The sequence below is a fragment of the Mus pahari genome, chromosome 9, assembly GCF_900095145.1.
Source record: "Mus pahari chromosome 9, PAHARI_EIJ_v1.1, whole genome shotgun sequence".
In the NCBI taxonomy this organism is placed as follows: Eukaryota; Metazoa; Chordata; class Mammalia; order Rodentia; family Muridae; genus Mus; species Mus pahari.
Genome location: NC_034598.1, coordinates 28,578,612 through 28,597,985, shown reverse-complemented (window position 1 = coordinate 28,597,985; position 19,374 = coordinate 28,578,612). Strand labels below are relative to the sequence as shown.

General features: G+C 44.2%; 1 protein-coding gene across 2 annotated transcripts in view; it reads left to right on the top strand.

Moving 5' to 3' along the window:
- Positions 1-247: 247 nt before the first annotated feature.
- The window catches only part of Mypn (myopalladin), an 88,443-nt gene continuing 69,316 nt past the window's right edge, over positions 248-19,374 (top strand). The window contains exons 1-2 of one of the 2 annotated variants that reach the window (XM_021205019.1): positions 248-490; positions 10,837-11,730. In XM_021205019.1, the coding sequence (XP_021060678.1) occupies positions 10,838-11,730 (893 nt within the window). In that variant the 5' untranslated portion in view covers positions 248-490; position 10,837. Of the gene's footprint in view, positions 491-10,834; positions 11,731-19,374 lie in introns of those variants that run through there. The other variant, XM_021205020.1, reaches the window with a different exon arrangement.

The following is a 19,374-nucleotide window of genomic DNA, read 5'->3' as shown; positions in this document are numbered from 1 at the left end:
TGCCTTTTTTCTTTTTTTGGACAGGCAGAGTGTGATGTATTTCATTTACTATTAATTCAGAATATCAATCAATAAACACCTTGTCCCTCTGGCGGTAAATGAAATTCCGTAGGTAGAAAAATACCACTGACCCCAGCTCCCGTAGGTGCTGTCCCGCAATGGAATCCCTTTGCTCAGTGATCTCCTGTCCAATCAGGTGGAATGTTTCGCAGGCACATGGTTTATACAGCTCAAAATAACTTGGGACCTGAGAGCTGACAAATGCTCTGGCCGCGGTGGTGACGGTTGCCCAGCTTCTAACAGCCATCCTCACCAAAACTCCGGTTAACTCCTCGCTCTCTATGGACAGCCACTCTCTCTCTCCAAGGGCTTGAAGACTTTTCCCTTTCTCCAGCGTTTTCATCCACACCTTCTCCTTGGATAACTACCATCACAGAAGCTTGCCTGGGTTGGACGTCGTCATCTGGGTCACCTAAAAAAATAAAGAAAGGTAATATCCGGATTTAAGCCTGAAAATTGTGTTCTGATCGTGGGGTACTGACAACAGAGAAAGAGGGTATTTGAGGCAGCTGGTTACTGTTCCTTACAGTGAAACCTAGGATAACTGTCTAATTATGTATCATGAGATACACAATGAAATGGGAAATAAGGCTTTCTACTCCAAAGCGTTTGGAATAGGGGATGAGACTCAACGGAGTCTGTGTCCTACGGGAGTTCTAAGGGGAGACACTTGAACAGGGGATCTCTCTGACAAATGTTACTGACATTTTCTACAAACTCGTCGATTATACTAACGCCGTTTATATGGAGAACATGGGTGCTAGGCCCGTTTCCTTCTTAAAGGAAATCAAATCTAAAATAATGAGGTTCCATGGTTGGAGGCTCTCATTTAAAACTTTTTTTTTTTTTTTTATCCTGTAAAAGGATCTGCTTGCTTGCTAAATTTAGTGTTGGGAGATCTGCTCCCTGGATTAATGTGCACAACAGCTGCAGAAAGCCTGCTCAAGAGACACCTCTCTCTCTCTCTCTCTCTCTCTCTCTCTCTCTCTCTCTCTCCTTCCCTCCCTCTCCTCTCTCCTCTCTTCCTCTCCTCTCCCACTCCTCTCTCTCCCCTTCCTCCTCTCTTTTTCCTTCTCTTTCCTCTTCCCCTCCCCTCCCCCTCCCTCCTCCTCCCGTTCCTCCCTCTCCAGTTCCATTAGAGATAGTTGACAGTCACTGGCAAATGTTTGGCCTGGTACACTGCACTCTTAGCCCTTAGCAGGAATAAGATGTACATCCTGAATATTTTTGAAACTATATTAAGAAAAGAGGAAGGGTAGATCATTCATGTCTCCAGTCATAAGCAGTGAGTGGTGGGGTGGAATGGCATAAACTCACCCATGAATTCTGACTCCGTTCATAGTTAACGCAGTTTGAGAGAGATGAAACAGCTATCTAGATTTTCTCCTCTCAAATCATTAAGGGAATATGAGACAATGAATTTTATAGGCTACGAATTAAAATTTTGTCTTAACTTCACAACTTCTTCTTAATAATTCTCGCAGATTCATTTAAAATCTGCCATACTTTTAAAAGAAATCAAGAATAGAGATACTCTCTCTTTTGATATTCTATTCGACAACAAGCAAAATATTTAAAATCAAAGCCACCACACAAAATCGGAAATGCATGCAGATGACACTTCCAGAGGCTGAGAGAATAAATGGGCCATGGAACAGCGTTGTAAAACTATCCAAGTTCTGGAAGGTTCTCTATCCCCACTGACACTATGTGGTTAATGATAGCCACAATTCTGTGAACACTAACTCTTTCATATATGTATAATTTACAGATAGGCTCCACACAAGTTTCTATTCTAATGAGAAGCAACAATATACACTTAGTAGGCCAGCAAGATGGTGTCATGGGTAAAGGCACGTACGGCTTAGTGTCCAACCTGAGGTCCATTCCCGAGGCCCATAGTGTGTAAGGAGAGAACAGATTCCCTCGGATTTTCCTCTGACCTTCACACCATGTGGTGGTACACATGCACAATACAACAACAACAACAACAACTATTTAAAAAGGTATCCACTTAGGACTATCATTTATGAACATGATAAATTTAGAGGCATATTTAAATAGAGATATATAGGTATAAATATTATGCGAGCTGGTTTTGGACTTCACCAAGATAGCTTTTACAAAATAAGTTTTGAAAAGAAATAGCCCAGGAAAGTTTTTTTTTTTAAACAGCTTTTCTGCTAGGGAATGAAAGCTAATGACTTACTTCCACACGTGTTTTCATCAGTTCCTATGGTTGTCTACAGAATGCCTATAACACTTTCGAAAGTGTCACACGTTTGCTTCAAGGGAACAACCTGCCTGTGTGTCTGTAGGCCGCATGCCTGGGGCCCTCAGAGGTCAGAAGAGTGCATTGGAGCCCCCGGAAGTGGAGGCCGTGGAAGTTGAACCTGCATCCTCTGTAAGAGCAACAAGTGCTCTTGACCCCGGGGCCGGCTGTCCAGTCCCAAAGCAGATTTTGAATAGACAGATACTGTTGGTGACAATACACGTTAGTGTGACTGTACCTGTGGACACTAGAGAGTTCCCAGAGCTCACCCAGAGTGAGTCACCTTGACGCGCTCCGCACAGGCTGCCTGGCTTATAGCCCCTCTCTGGCACCTGCACCCCAACCTCAGTAGAGCCTCCAGACCACACTCACCCCCAACCTTGTACACACACGGTGCCAGTTTAATTAGGGAACTTAACATTTTTCCAAGGTCTTAATTACCTACCATACAAAGAACTGATATAAACAGAGGTTGAAGAGTGTGAGTGGGTCCTTTTCTTTTTACTTTTTTTTTTTTTTTTTTTTAAAGAAAATTTGAGTTTAGGAGGATTGACGGAAGTTTTATGAGTTTGGTGCCCTATGCCAGCGGTTCTCAACCTGTGGGTCGCGACCCTCCCATACAGGTCACATACCAGATATCCTGCATATCAAATATTTGCATTACAATTCATAACAGTAGCAGAATCGCAGTTATGAAGTAGCAACAAAATGATTTTACGGTAGGGGGGTCACCACAACGTGAGGAACTGTATTAAAGGAGGTTGAGAGCCACTGATCTATGTAATTATTCAGTGCTTTGGGCAGCTTCCATCCCTGTCACTGCACTGGGACTACCACCAACCTCTTCATTCTCTCTCTCTCTCTCTCTCTCTCTCTCTCTCTCTCTCTCTCTGTGTGTGTGTGTGTGTGTGTGTGTGTGTGTGTGTCTGTCTGTCTGTCTGTCTGTCTGTCTATCTGTCTGCCTCTATCTGTCTCTGTCTCTTTGTCTCATGCTGGAGTGCAAACTCTGGGCTTTGTACGTGCTACATGGTACACCACGGAGAGACTCCTACCTGCCAGGCCCTTCAGAGCCTAGATTCCTTCCACCGGCCTTTTGATGGACTCTGGGAATTTCTGTTTGAAGTACAACTGCTTGCTGTATTTCAGATCCAGTGGTAACTGGGCCCCTGGCATCAGGACCACTTACACTAATCTCTTACAGCATCTCTCCCATGTCCGTGGCTCCTCTGTGTACAAACACACCCTCTACATTGTGCAGCCAATCTCCCTTCCTTCCACTTGCCTCTGCCCTGTGTTTTCAAAGTCCTTTCACAGTGCCATCCTCTGGCCTTCAGGGAGGGGTCCGTTAAGAGACCCTCACCCATGCTTCTGGGCACGGCCTCAGCTTTGCCCTTCTATCCCAAGCTGGTCTCAAATTCACAACCCCCACCCCTTCCTCAGCCTTTTAAGTGCCGGGCTTATACATGTGTGCCTCTGGGCTCAGCCTCATGGTGTATTTTCACCAAGTCAGTTGTCTGGATTTATCTTTATCTGCCACTTTCCTTCAGTCAGGCTGGAAGCTCTTTAAGAGAGTAGGTTATATTAGTTCTGGACCTTTGGCACTTCCCTGTATCTCCTCTCCAGGTCTATCTAGATGAATAGAAACGCCCAGTGCCATTCGCATTACGAATAGACTACAAATAACGCAGATGTGAGGGTGATCGATGTAGCCTGAGGATCAGGCGCCGCAACAGTGCATGAAGCGCATCTCACTTGCAGCCAAAAGTTGAAAAGATATTCCATGCACAGTTCTCCAGAACTGGTCCCTCTGCACTGAGATTTGCCTATTGGGCAAGCAAGGCTTTTCCCCAAAGAACTCGCACATCCTGGGTGATTCTGGGAAATTCTGCTTGTATTTCTCAAGTGCTCAGAAAGCTAAGGCAGGAGGATTGAAAGGCTAGTCTGAGCTACATAGGAAAATTCTGTCTGGGGGGGGGGGAATGGGGCCAGTAAGATGGCTCGGTGAATAAAGTTGTCTAATGAGCTGAGCACGATTCCTGGGACCTACATGGTAGAAGGATAGCACCAACTCTCACAGGTTGTCCTCTGACCTCCACAAGTATTTAATGGACACTTATGTATGCACACATTCTCTCTCTCTCTCTCTCTCTCTCTCTCTCTCTCTCTCTCACACACACACACACACACACACACACACACACACACACACCATAAATGAATGTAATTTTTTAAAACGACAGCACTCAGGAGGTAGAGGCCAGAGGATCAGAACTTCATAGTCATTCTCAACCACAAGCTGAGTCTGAGAGCAGTATGGGCTATAAGAGAAACTGTCACCAAAACATACACAAAGCCCCAAAGAGAACACGGTCTTATTATCACCCTAATGAAAATTCTAGGCCTGGTAATTACATATCAGTAGGAAATAATTATCTCACATGTGCACAGCACTCTATTTTTAAGACGCTCTCACAGATAAACCAGGGGGTGAGCGGGCTTGTTTTGTGTGTCTGCATTTGATGGTGAGTTGCTTAAAGATGACTAATTTTCCTATGCCAGCGTTATTCATAAAGGACTATTAAGTATGAGACTGCGTTTTGTGTCAACCTGGAAACTAGGTTTGGACTTTATGGGTGTGTTTTGTTTTATGAATAGACTTCCCACACTGCGCTGAATGTGCAGTAGTGTTTAAAGAGCTGTATATAAATATAAATATAAATATAAATATATATGACATTTCCTGTTTTACAGCTGTACTAAGGCTAATCGACAAAAGTTGTGCTTGCTGATAGAAATAACAGTTTTATATATATATATATATATATATATATATATATATATATGCATTGTACAGTGATTAGTCAAAGTAATTAATATATATATACCTCACATACTTATGTGTTGGCATACATTGTTCCATTATCTATAGTTACCATGCTGTACAGAGCAGCTCCAGAACATAGTGCTTTTGTCTAATTGAGATTCTGGACCCTTGAGCTACCTCTTCTCACCTCCAACCATTGTGGTTGGTGTTTTTCCAATTAAATATGCAATTATGCTTGACATGTTTAGCATGTGCAAGACTCTACGTTCCCTACGTTCCCTAGCACCAGAAACAATAATGATTGTTTATTACTGATCATTAATGCATTCATCGTTAGTATCAACAATAATACTGACAATTATTGATATTTCATAGCCAGAATTTTCCAGCATTTATGTTTAAATTTGAGATTGTTAATGCTGGGCTTTGCCAATTTTCTGGACACTACCACAGTTTGTTTGTTTGTTTGCTGGAGACCCAAGGCAGAACCTCCTGCACCGGACACAAGTGCTCTACCACTGAAATGAATCCCCAGAATCCCAATTTAAATAGTCACCTTATAAGCAAAAGATGAATTTATAGTACATGAACTTTCTTAGAGCCTGACGAAGGATTATACTGAATTATAATGAGTCAAGAAATCGTCCCAATGGGTTGGGGATGCAGCTTAATAATGGCACCTGCCCAGCATCCCCGAGGCCCTGGGTTCAACTCCAAGTACCGGAAAAGGAGCAAAAAAGACCAACAGAGCAGCACCTGCTTTTAATCCCAGCACGAGGGAGACAGAGGCAGGTGGGTCTCTATGAATCTGAGTCCAGCTGGTCTTTGTAGTGAATTCCAGTACAGCTAGAGCTACACATGAGGCCTTGTGGAGAGAGGGGGGGGGGAGAGAGAGAGAGANAGAGAGAGAGAGAGACAGAGATAGAGAGAGACAGAGAGAGACAGAGACAGAGAGACAGAGAGAGACAGAGACAGAGACAGAGAGAAGGTTTTAACAAATTTTGTTTTAAATGAAGCAAAAGAGTCCTCAGCACAGAATCTCCTCAGGAAAAGTCACAGGAAAGAGAAACCATGAAGACATTTAGCCAGGTCAGTCAGTTTCTGGTATGGCTGCTCTGTCTTAGGATTGTCTTAGGACAAGTATCTCAGGATGACTGATGGGATCGCCTTGTTTCCAGCTTGGTCCAGTTCACAAACACCAAAAAGTCTCCTCCAGAGCAACCACTCATCTTGTTCTGAAAGTGGCCTAAAACCTGCATTTCAATTTACAGGGGACAAAAACCGAGAATAGAGTCAAGTGGCACAGAACGCCCCAGATGAACGAGAGCTCAGTTTCCATTCCCCAAGTTCGATTCCGCCGGCCACCCGGCTGCACAGGCCATAAATACTCTGGTCTTTCTCTCATCTCTCATTCTTTTTTTTTTTAAATTTATTTATTTATTATATATATGTAAGTATACTGTAGCTGTCTTCAGACACTCCAGAAGAGGGTGTCAGATCTTGTTACGGATGGTTGTGAGCCACCATGTGGTTGCTGGGATTTGAACTCCGGACCTTCGGAAGAGCAATCGGGTGCTCTTACCCACTGAGCCATCTCACCAGCCCCTCATCTCTCATTCTTATCCTACGATCAAATCTGACTTGACAGGCGATCTCAGATCCAGCCATTCCTCACCACCTCCTGCTGCCGCCACTCACAGGCCCACACCAACATGTCACAACCACCTCCTACGAGAATCCTCTCCATTCAGAATGTAGGAAAATTTGAAGTCCTTCCCAAGATCTGCAGGTCTAATATGATCTGGCCTTCTTCTTTTTCTCCTTTTCTTTTTTTGGTTGTTTTTGTTGTTGTTGTTATTGTTGTTGTTGTTGTTGTTATTATTATTATTATTATTATTATTATTTTGAGGCAGGGTCTTACTCTATAGTTCAGGTCCTGTCAGAACTCACTATGTAGTCCATGCTGGCCTTGAACCCATGACGCTGTACCTGTGTTGGTCTTCCAAGCACTGGGATTAAAGGCATAAGCCAGCATGCCCAGTCTATAGCCGTGTACATTTCTTACCTCATATCTTCCATTCTTTTCACTCCCATTCTTTTCAAACACAGGGTTTGACACAATACACGGAACACTCATCCTTTCTGAACTGACATTTCTCCCCGTCTGGGCAGGTTGCTGAAGTCTGATCAGTTTGGCCTTCCCAGCTAACACCTCTTGTGAGCTTTACATTTGACAACCATGCCATACTCTATTCTTAATATTGATATCATTCCTTCCCACTAGCAAGTCAACTCCATAAAGAAGCGATGTCTTTTATTGGCTATTCAATACCTAGAATAGCACCTGGCATATAGAAGATGCTCAATTAAATTTATTAGGTGAGATGGCAGGGTTGTAGCCCAGGATAGAACACTTGCCCAACACGTATGGAGCCTTTTATGTATTTGTTTGTTTGTTTGTTTTGCAATACCACATAGTTTTTATTTTGATTGTGAGTTTCCTTTTGTTATTGGATCTTTTCTACTTAACCCTGTAATTAAAAAAAAAAAAAAAAAAGGAATAGATCGAATAGGAAGTTCTGGTGAACAAAAACCCAACAAGTATTTGTTGACGACCTTCTACTAAAAAAAAAAAAAAAAAAGGAATAGATCGAATAGGAAGTTCTGGTGAACAAAAACCCAACAAGTATTTGTTGACGACCTTCTACTCTCTGACTGTTTTTTCTCTTAAAAAAAAAAAAAAGATAATGCCAGTTGCATCCCCGTAGCCACAGGCTGTGTTAGAAGGGCTTTGCCTTGTTGAGGTTGTTAGTCTTAACTGCCCCAAGAAAGGGATTCCGTGTAGTTAAAGATACGATAATCAAAGCTCAGGATATTGCATAAACGTCTCAGTCCCTCACCTGCTGAGAGATGAAGCCATACTTTTAATTCAGAGCTCTCTAATTTTATGGTCAGTGCTCATTTCTATGCTGGCTTCAATGTAAGCCAACACAGCACACAGAGATAAAGGCGAAGTCACATTGCAGCAGAGTGAGACACCAGCATCCCTCAGACAAAGAAGCTTCCTGGTTTATCAGGTGCATCCAGAGAGCCAAGCTAAAGAAGTGAACGAATGGGTAATTACAATAATTCATCCATGCATAGTAACTATGCTTCCAAAAAGCATTTTGAGCCTCATTACGTCTGTCTCCCACGGAGTTCATGCACACATGAAAATTCTCAACTGGGATATTAGTTTTGCTTTCATGTGCTATTTAACATATTACCACTCTATAAAACTTAAAACCATCCTAGTTAGTGAGCATGTCATAATTTGTTTGGCTGATTCTTATTGAATGTAGTTCCAATTTCCATACTCTCCTTCGTACCCTAATGACCATCTTTCTGGGTCATCCAACGCCTTTGAATTTTTTTTTTTCTGACACAGGGTTTCTCTGTACAGCCCTGGCTGTCCTGGAACTCACTTTGTAGACCAGACTGGCCTCAAACTCAGAAATCTGCCTGCCTCTGCCTCCCAAGTGCTGGGATTAAAGGTGTGCGCCACCACTGCCCGGCTACCTTTGAATTTTAAATTCATCCCTTTTGAAGGCACCGTAGACTTCACTGAATTAACTCCAGTCAGAACTGTCTCAGGCTCTGGCAAGCACACAGAGAAAACATTCCCTGTGAGTGACCCATCTAGCCATCTCTAACTGCCCTTTCAAGGTGACCGCCTACTTTGCCAATCGTGAGGTTAGTTTGGGATAGCACCATGGAAGTCTGGGAGCCAGGGAAGTCCCTAGGAAGCCTTCAGTGTGATATAAGTGAGAGACTACCATGTCAGGCAGAAGAGATAGATCGGCTGAAATGGGTTTTGTTGTGAATCTTAGGGAGAGCAGAGATTTAGGGTATTATTTTCTCCCCCATTTTATTGAGAAGACCAATACCTAATAGCGAAGAATGACGTGTGGTCTTCATTCTTTTATCACCCCTGAGAGTGGGTGGAGTTAGTCAATGGATTATGGCCATCTCTGAGTGTCTGTTTGGGATGGAAGAGAATTAACTGCCCGGGGGTCAAAGGTGAGCTATCCCTCAACAAGCTGCCGAAGGAATATGTGGACAGTATCACCAGCACCAAACACATGCCACTGTTTTCTTAAGGTTGTAGAAATATTTCCAAAAAAGTGATATATTTGAATATTTACTATTTAAAAACTAAGACGGCGATACCTCTTGCTAAGCACTGAACTCTGTAACCGCTCATCGCTTCTTTTAACCAAAGGTAATTTGAGATTCTTTTAAAAAGCCTAGGTTTGGGGGCAGAAGAGATGGCTCAGTCATTAAGAGCACACACTGCTCCAATTTTATTCTCAGCACACCTCTGGGCTCACTGGGCACTGACACTCATGCCACACCACACACAGACATACAAATAACTATGTGTTTACATTTTAAATCTTAAACAAACAAACAAACAAACAAAAAACAAGGCCCAGCAGTTTAGACTCAACATGAAGGGTAGATGACCCTAGCTTTTGAGAGCAGGCTGAGTCCACCAAAAACACTGAATTTAAACAGTGTGTCTCTTACCAAACAACATAAATACTATTCATTTTTTCATGAGCTATGTCAAGGCTGCATCTTCAGTAGCTCAAAGAATATGTTGCCAATTTCTTTTTTTGTTTTTCTAGAATTCTATTACCATTGAGTTAAGAAAACAGACAGAATGTAGAACAAACCTGTTTCTCATAACAAAAAAAGACCATTGCAACCATTACCAAAATCAGGCCTAGAAGGGCCAGTGAGATGGTTCAGAGGGTCCAGGGGGCTTGCAGCTAAGCCCAGGTATGATCCTTAGACCCCCATGGTGGAAGAAAGAATCTTCATGGCACTTGAAAGACTCTCTCTCTCTCTCTCTCTCTCTCTCTCTCTCTAAATACATACATACATACATAAATGGCATTTTAAAAATTAGGCTTAGACCTTTTTTTTCACATTTTAGGCAAATACTCTGCCACTGAATTCCATTCCCAGCCCTGATACTGTATCAAATCACTATGGTTATCTCATAATTTGCACAATTGAATTTAATGTAAAGTTGGTTTTGTTTGTTTGTTTGTTTACTGAAATAGTAATCCCCAGGTGTTATTTGTTTGTTTTGGATTTTTGAGACAGGGTTTCTCTGTGTAGCCCTGGTTATCCTGGAACTCACTTTGTAGACCAGGCTGGCCCGGAACTCACAGAGATTCATCTGGTCTCTGCCTCCCAAGCGCTGGGATTAAAGTCATGGCTACTGCCCTCAGCAAAATTTTATTTTTAATTTCAGGGAAGCTTTATTGAGTTAGGAGTCATCATTACATCTTTCACTTTTGTGGAAATGTCTACATTAGGTGATATGAGCTTTTAAAAAAAACACAAACCAGGGCTGGAGAGATGCCTCAGTGGTTAAGAGCACTGACTGCTTTTCCGAAGGTCCTTAGTTCAAATCCCAGCAACCACATGATGGCTCACAGCCATCCATAATGAAAACTGATGCCCTCCTCTGGTGTGTCTGAAGACAGTCGCAGTGTACTTACATATAATAAATAAATAAATCTTTTTAAAAAAACATAATTTAAGTCCCTGTGCTGAAGTAAATGCAGGCTTGTTATTCCGTGGCAATAATCTGAATTGTCCGGCTATTCTCCTCACTTTGTTACAGCATGCAAGAAGACAGCATAGAGGCATCCACTTCCATCTCTCAACTTCTGAGAGAAAGCTATCTGGCTGAAACCAGACATCGCGGGGACAACGAGCGAAGTCGAGCAGAGCCCTCCTCCAACCCTTTCCATTTCAGCGGTCCTGGGGCTGCAGAAGGTGGAGGCCCGGAGGACCTTCCGGACCTTTCTGCCTTCCTGAGCCAAGAGGAGTTAGATGAAAGTGTCAATCTGGCGAGGCTGGCCATCAACCACGACCCCTTGGAGAGAGTGGATGAAGCTCAAGCCAGGAAGCGTCTGTCTTCCGACCAGACGAAGCATGCGTGCAAGCCAAGCTTCGAACCCGCCTTCTGCCAGGACAGCTCCCGAGGTCCGACCAGTCCTAAAGACAGCCCGTCAGAGACCAAGAGGCCGCAGTACAGTTCTGAAACCCAGTCCAAGAAAGTCTTCCTGAACAAGGCCGCTGATTTCATCGAAGAACTCTCCTCCCTTTTCAAGGCTCACAGCTCCAAGAGGATCAGACCTCGGGCCTGCAAAAACCACAAGAGCAAGGAATCCCAAAACAAAGTTCTGCAGGAAAACAGCCCCACTTTCTCAGATCTGACGGAAAGGCGAGAGAGAGCATCGGTGCCCATTCCCATCCCTGCGGACAGCAGGGATAACGAGCTGAACCACGCCATTGAACAGCGGGAAGCCAAGAGGAGGGAAGCCGAGTTGGCTGCTGGGGAGGCTGCGGCTGGAGACAGCACCCCTGGCTCCTCACCTTCATCCCTGTACTACGAAGAGCCTCTGGGGCAGCCTCCCCGCTTCACACAAAAGCTACGGAGCCGAGAAGTTCCGGAAGGCAGCCGAGTCCAGTTGGATTGTATAGTGGTAGGAATTCCACCGCCCCAAGTAAGGTAAAGATGGCCAGTGAGCGGCGTTTAGCAATTCTGTCTGCCATGATCGTTGCTCCAGAAAATTCCATACTTCCTTTGAGAAAAGGAGCTGGGAGGAAAGGCAGGAACTTATGTAGCACCGTAATTCCATTTATTCTAGTGTGTCTTGGTTCTACGGGTAGAGCGCTTGCTTGCCCAACATGCATGAGGGCCTGAGTTCACCCCTCACTCTGGCACTGCAACAAATGTCAAGATTGCGTCAGCACAAGCCTGTACTCTAGCACTCTGGAGGGAGAAGCAAGGGGATCAGTAGTTAGAGGTCATCTTTGGCTACATTTAGAGTGTAAGGCAGTCTGGCCAAGTAAGACCCTGTCTCCATTTTTTTCCTTCTAAGAGAAATATATATATATATATATATAGATAGATAGATAGATAGATAGATAGATAGATTTTTAAAAAAAATTATCTGTGTGCTTATATGTATGGATGTTAGTGGAAGCCGAATTGGACCCCTTGAGACCTTGTCTCAAATAATTAAAAACAAATGGGGGCGGGGCAAGTGATAGGATAATGGCTGATAGATTTTAAGATAGAATAACGTTATGGATAACGTCAATTTTAAAAATTCATTCTACATATATAAAAGTCTTTCCCTGATATGTATAATGAGCAGAGGAGATGTTCATCATGTATGTGTGTATATGTGCATGGGCATGAGGGTATGTCTGCGCGTGTGTGTGTGTGTGTGTGTGTGTGTGTGTGTGTGTGTGTGTCCTTGGTTTTATCTATGTTCTGGGGAGCTCCTAATCCAGCTCCTCATGCTTCTGAGTCAAATGCTTTACCCATTGCACACTCTCCCCAACCCTAGAGACACCCTTCTAAGGCACACGAGCTTCAGGCATCCTGACTTACATGTGCTGTTCCTAACTTCAGGTTTTAATTTTATTCTAAACTTTGAATTATTTCCTTCTATATTTGTGGTCCCATCGAATCTGGAGACAACCTGCTAGTATCGGCTACCTCTCTTCTTACCATACGGTAACATATGAATAGCACACATAAAATACATTGCATTTATGGAGAATTACTGGAGTTCAGAGTCCTGTAAGAGTCACTATGCTTCTTTAATCACCTAATTACTGCTAGAATATGATATCATTACTATGTGAACTTTATTCTCTGTAAGTCAACAGTATTTCATCTTTTTCTTTCATAATATTCCTACTATGAAACAATCACAGTAATATGAATAATTGTATTTTATATATGTATACTAATTGAAGGTATTCTGGCCCAAAGACACATTCATATATCAAATCTTGCTTTCAAGGGCCAGGTGGTGGTAGCGCACGTTTTTAATCCTAGCAGTCAGGAGGCAGAGGCAGGCAGAGACCTGAGAGCTTGAGGCCAGCCTGGTCTACAGAGCTGGTTTCAGGACAGCCAGGGCTACGCAAAGAGAAAGCCTGTTTTGAAACAGCACCCCCGCACCACCACCACCACGACCCTGCAAAAAAGTTTCCTTTTACGATAAAGCATACCCGATATTATTTTCACAGTGATATAGACAGGTCGGATTACCCAGCTGACCTTCACAGCAGGGTTTTGATGGTTCTGAGTCTTGAGTGCCACGTTCCACTTTTGGCCCACACTAGTGAATCAATGAGTCAGTAAGGATCGGGGAAACTATACACTCAGGGGCATTCCTGTAGTTAATCACCTGAGAAGTCCCTCAGGATGCGAGGAACATTGAGACCCACGAGGAGAAGCTGCAGAGAAAAGCTGGCTGCTGGTGTTGCTTGTCTTCCCTGCTTGTGTACAACTGATATTGTTCTCGTCATTTGGGAAAGTGGGACAGGGGACCCCATCTGAGTGCTAAAAACAAGCAAACGAAAGCAGGAAAGCAAGAGACTCATCTTATGTCTAAATTGTGAGTTATGCAGTTGGCCAATGACACAGGAAAGAGTAGCAACAGTGGTGTCCGACCTTCTCCTGTAAATATAACCGATGACACCTCCTGGAACTATGGTCAGGAACGCTTGTGAGCTGTCATTCCAGCAGCGTGACACATGCCCCTCCATGGCTGCAGGTCAGTCTAAGGAAGCTGTCTAGCTTTAGCTTCAGCACACACACCCTAGAGAGGTCCATCCAACTCACGGGTTTCTGGATAGGCTGGGTTTTTTTGTTTTGTTTTGTTTTGTTTTTGTTTTTTAAGTAAAAGACCAAATCACTCATTCTTGACATTTCTCAGTGGTGACAGTCTCAGCTACAAGAATCAGTTCAGTACACCATCCAAAAACAAACAAACAAACAAAAACAACCACAATTATAAAGTACCTCTTCCCCAAATAGAAGTAATCCAATAGTCACCCAAAACTGGTCAATTAGCTGGGCAAAAATGTACAAATCTATACATTTTCAAGCCAGAGGAATGGCTCGGTGGATTCATGCACAAACATGAGGACCAGAGTTCAGATCTCCACAACCCATACGATGCAAGATTCCCAGGTAAACTGATTAGCTAGGCTGGACAGGATGGGTGAGCTGCCGGGTCAGAAGAGACCTCGCCTCCGTCAATACTGTAGAGAGTGATCGAGGAAGACCTCTGATGTGACTTCAGATTCCCCCTGACCCTATGCAGGAGTATGAACTCACACATATACAAGCTGCATGTATACACAGACATAGTCACACACAAAGCCTGTACGCACACATGCACACATTCACGTGCACATACACGCATACACACACAATGGAAGTCCTGTATGAGGCCTCTGTGCAGCAGCACTAATTTTACCTAGGAAGAACTCTGCTGACAGAGCTCAGGTCTATATCAACAGTTGGCCTGAGGCCAGGAAGTTCATAGGAATCCATTATATTCATTTCGGAATGAACTGGTCCTGCACTTCCTGACTACACTTGTATAAAGAAAACTATAATTTTCCTGGTCGGCTATCAGCTGTCGCTGTTTTTCTAAGCACGGGGTTTATGCAAGTCTACTTAGAAAGCAGTCTTTGTTTAGTGTTTATTTTGCTCAGTACCATCGTCAATGCAACTATACAAATAATATAAATGCATACCAATACTCACAGAGATCTGCCTGCCTCTGCCTCTCGAGCGCTGGGATTAAAGGCGTGCGCCCTATGTTTGGCTTCTTAATTTCTATAGCAATAGACCATATGCTCTCAGGCTGAGAGGTAGCGAAGGTAGAGGAAGGCTGCAGAGCTATGAGGCATTCTAGTTGAGCTTTGAAGACTAAACTGGAGCTAGTTAGAAATGAACTCATTTGTTATTCAACAAACACACACAGAGTCACTAATATTGTTCAAAGCCAGAGTTCAAAGTAGCGAGCTATTGGAGGTTAGCGACCTTGTTTTAAAACCACATCTAAATCATTCTGAGAGGGCAACTCATAATCTAGTAGAGAAAGCAGACATGTAATCAGAACGCTGCAGCATTGTGTAATAAGGGGTGTCCAAGGAGGAAGGCTGAGGACGCCTGAGTTTGGTCCCCAGCTGTACATAAAACCAGACGTGGTGACACATGCCTATAATCAGGACTTGAGAGGTGGAGGCAGGAGGGTCAGAAGTTCAAAGTCATCCATCATCCTTAACTATGATAGCAAGGTTGAAGCTAGACTAGGCTCCATGAGACCCACTGGACCAGGGAGTTTCAAGACCTCGTCTACTGGAGAATAGGCATAGGACATAGGGCAGAAGGCAGAGAGCATTGTAATATTTTTGTTGTGATGGGGAGGATACTGCTCTAACCAGAAGGGAGAGTAGAGCCACATGATTTTGAAGAACCTGGAAAGCAAAGGCCAGAACAAACCAGAAGCAGTCTAACGTCATGTGAGCAAGGTGAAGGGGAACATTTCAGGAGGGTGATTCCAGAAGGATGGGTTAGATCGGGAAAGGATGGAGTGCCCAGGCTTCTGGGGACGCTATGGAAGGCGCCCTGGGCATCAGCTACTCCAGCGGGGTGGGACGCCTGCTGTGAGAAGGAGAAGAAGGGATGCCAGGTATTTAGATGAAGCTGAACGTGGTGACTGACTGGACCGAGCGAATGATTTAAGAAACAACTTCATGTGACAAGGGTGGGCGTCCTTGCCATGCTGGGGAGGTAGCAAGCGGATCCTCGGGGCTTGCTAGCTCCAGGACAGTGAAAGATCCTGACGGATATTAGGAAGGTTGTGCTCCAGAAAACGGCCCTGAGCACGTAAAGTCGGCACTGACTGGGCTCAGTGAGCCGTGAATAGAGGATATGAAACTGGGAGGGTTGTGGCAGAGAGGGAGGTCGGGAAGGAGTTTGATAGGGGGAGTGGAGGGCTTAGTATGATCAAAACACATTGTATACATGTATGAAATTCTCAAAGAATGAATTGGGGGCAGAAAAAGAGATAGACAGTAACAATAACAACTGATGTCAACCTCTGGCTGGTGCAAACGTATGTGTATACCTACACACACACACACACACACGGACACACGGACACACGGACACACACACATACACACACACACACATGGACACACCGGCACACACATGTATATGCATGTGCACACACAGGCACACACACATGAACATACACACACATGTGCTCACAGATACACACAGGCACACACACACACACACACACACACTATTCCACAAGTTTGGAGCTGTGCATGGGGGTGGGGTAGGAGGGGGGTGGGAAAGACTTCACGGGCCAGAGCTGGTGAAATGAAAGAAACAGTAGGTTTGTGAAAGATGCCGACAAACTCTGAGTCCAAGGGTCTAAAAAGAGCACAGCTCTCAGTCAGAAAAGCAGATGGAACCAGGAGGGGTTCCACACTCCAGAGGTGGAGTCAGGAGGATCAAGAATTCAAAATTATTCTTAGCTGTACATGAGTTGAAGCCTGAGACCCTGTCTCAAAAGAAATTAGGACATCCAAAAAATTAGCCTGGACACTGAGAAGAGTCCGCCTCAGTGAGCCTGTACCTTTTATAAGGCTGAGTCAATCTAAGAGGACAGAGGGAGGGATCGTGTTTCCCAACTGTTTACAAAGGGACCAGTCACACAGGTGACAATGCTCAGTCCAGTGCTACAATGGAAAATATTTTCCAAATTTATTTCAACAGTAACTAAAAAGGAAAAAAATCCTCAAAATATCACACACACACACACACACACACACACACACACATATGCACACATACACACGTGCTTAAGGTAAAGTCAATATGGTTAAACCTAGAGGAGCTGAGGTAAAGATAGCCTGAAGCCTGCTGGCTGCAGACTAAAGCTCCTGCAACATCTCAGTCCGAGGACCCAGTGACACAGATTTTGGTCCTTTGGATTCTTCTACCAGAGCATCAGAATTGACCTGGAAACGGATCTCAGCTGGCATGGTACTTGCCCACCATGTATGTGTGAGGCTCCAAGTTCAATCCATAGCAGAGCATGGATCAGGCGCCACAGCATGCACATCTGTGACCCTAGAGCTCAGGAGGTGGAGGCTAGAAGGATCGTCCTGGTCAAAATAACAAGTTCCAGGGCAACCTGAGACTCTGTCTCAAAAATAATAATGACGATGATAGTAAGACGATGCATAATTTCGGCTTGTAACATAGGGTCAAGAAGAAAACGGCATTTTCTACTACTTTAGTAAGACAATATTTGTGTGCTGGGCGACTGTCTCAGGGCTCCTGTGTGTAATCGAGACTTTACTCATGTTCATGTAACTTCAGTTTAGCTGGAAACAGATGTGTGTGTATACTCTTGGTTTCCAAGTTAATTGTGTTGCAATCTCTCAGTAGTAGTGAAGTGTTAGCTCACTGAAATCAGCATTTCCGAAAGTCAAGCAAGCTTGGGCAGAGCTTTATCTTGAGTCTTGGGAAAATGACATCTACTGATGCAGTGGCCCCAGATGAAAGGGTCCACAGGAATCCACAGCAAATGGCCCTGATCCCTTTCTGTGTCCTGACTCCAAACCCTCAGCCCAGGAATGTACAGCTGGGTCACTCTGTTTGCTTGTACACAAACTTCTAAGGCAATGCAAGTTTGCTTTTTATAGCTATCAGTGCTTGCTGTGGTTGTTAGGTTTCCTTATTGCTACTTCTGGACAATTGCTTGAAAGTAGCCTGCCTAGGAAATGAGATGTTTTAAAACAGAAGAAAGGATCTTGTGTGCCCATGGTGTCTCGTGCGTGTAAGCCCAGCATTTGGGAGGTAGAGGCAGAAGGGCCAGAAGTTTGAGGTGTTTCTTGGCCACTTAGCAAGTTGGAGGCCAGCCTGGGCTATATGAGACTCTGTCTAAAAATAAAATAAAGATATATTGAGCTGGGCAGTGGTGGCACATGCCTTTAATCCCAGAATTCAGAAGGCAGAGGCAGGTGATCTCTGAGTTCTAGGCCAGCCTGGTCTACACAGCAAGTTCCAGGATAGTCAGCTCTACACAGAAAAATCCTGTCTAGGGGATGGGGAGTGGGGAGGCAAAAAAGAAAGAAGCCAGGCGTGGTGGCGCACGCCTTTAATCCCAGCACTCAGGAGGCAGAGGCAAGAGATTTCTGAGTTCGAGGCCAGCCTGGTCTACAGAGTGAGTTCCAGGACAGCCAGGACTACACAGAGAAACCCTGTCTTGAAAAGCCAAAAAAAAAAAAAAAGAAAAAAGAAAGAAAGAATATCTTAAATAACGCAGAGGCAATTCATATTCTGTTATTTCGAGGCTTTTTCTTGTGCCTTTTGGGAGACCCCACATTCTCCCATTTATTCAGTGAGTATTTAGCATATTTATGTGTCACGTGTCTAAGGTTAGCTCATCAAGCAAGACTCACAAATTCTCCGCCTCCAGAAAGCTTTGAGTTGCACTTCTCGACCTTCCTGATGCCATGAGCTTTTTTTATGGTTGGGGGGTCACCACGTCCCTCACATCGCGGTGACCCCCAACCATAAAATTGTTTTCTTTGCTACTTCAGAACTGTAATTTTGCTACTGTTATGTATCGCTATGTAAATATCTGATATGCAGCCCCTGTGAAAGGGCCCTTTGGAACACCAAGGGATCAGGACCCACGGGTTGAAAACCACTGGCTTAGCGCCTAGTAGGGGGTCGGATAATTAGAAATTCTACCAATGATATATAATTTTTAATAGCAGCAGACTTTATAAAGGAGGGAACACACAGTAGGGAGACAAACCTGATGACTGGCTGGGGAGTTTTCCCCTAAAACTTGGTGCTAAAGCTGCCCCTGAGGGAGGACTAGATGTTAGCCCAGTCAAGTGGAGGGTGGGGCAGAGTGTTGCAGGTTGAGGGGGACAGAAAATGCAAAGTCCTCGGGGCACACAGCCAGGCTACTGCTTAGGGTACAGCACTGAAAGAATGGATGTAGCCAGACCCTGAGGGGTGAGGCAGACATGGTTTTGAAGTAACGGAGAGCAAGGCAGCTTCAGATAGCTTCTGAGGCAGGCAGAGCAGCTTGCTGGGCGAGCAGCGTGAGGGCTACCGGGGACCTAAACAGGCAAGCAATGTCATAGGCTACACCCAGGAGCCCCTGAGGCCAGATGAGGCCAGATACTCTTCTAACAAGCTGCTGGCAACTCACTGATAATTGGTGGTGCTCAGCAACGTGTATGTCTCTATTTAGTCGATGATGTAAACGTTAAAAAAAAAAAAAAAAAAAAAAAAAAA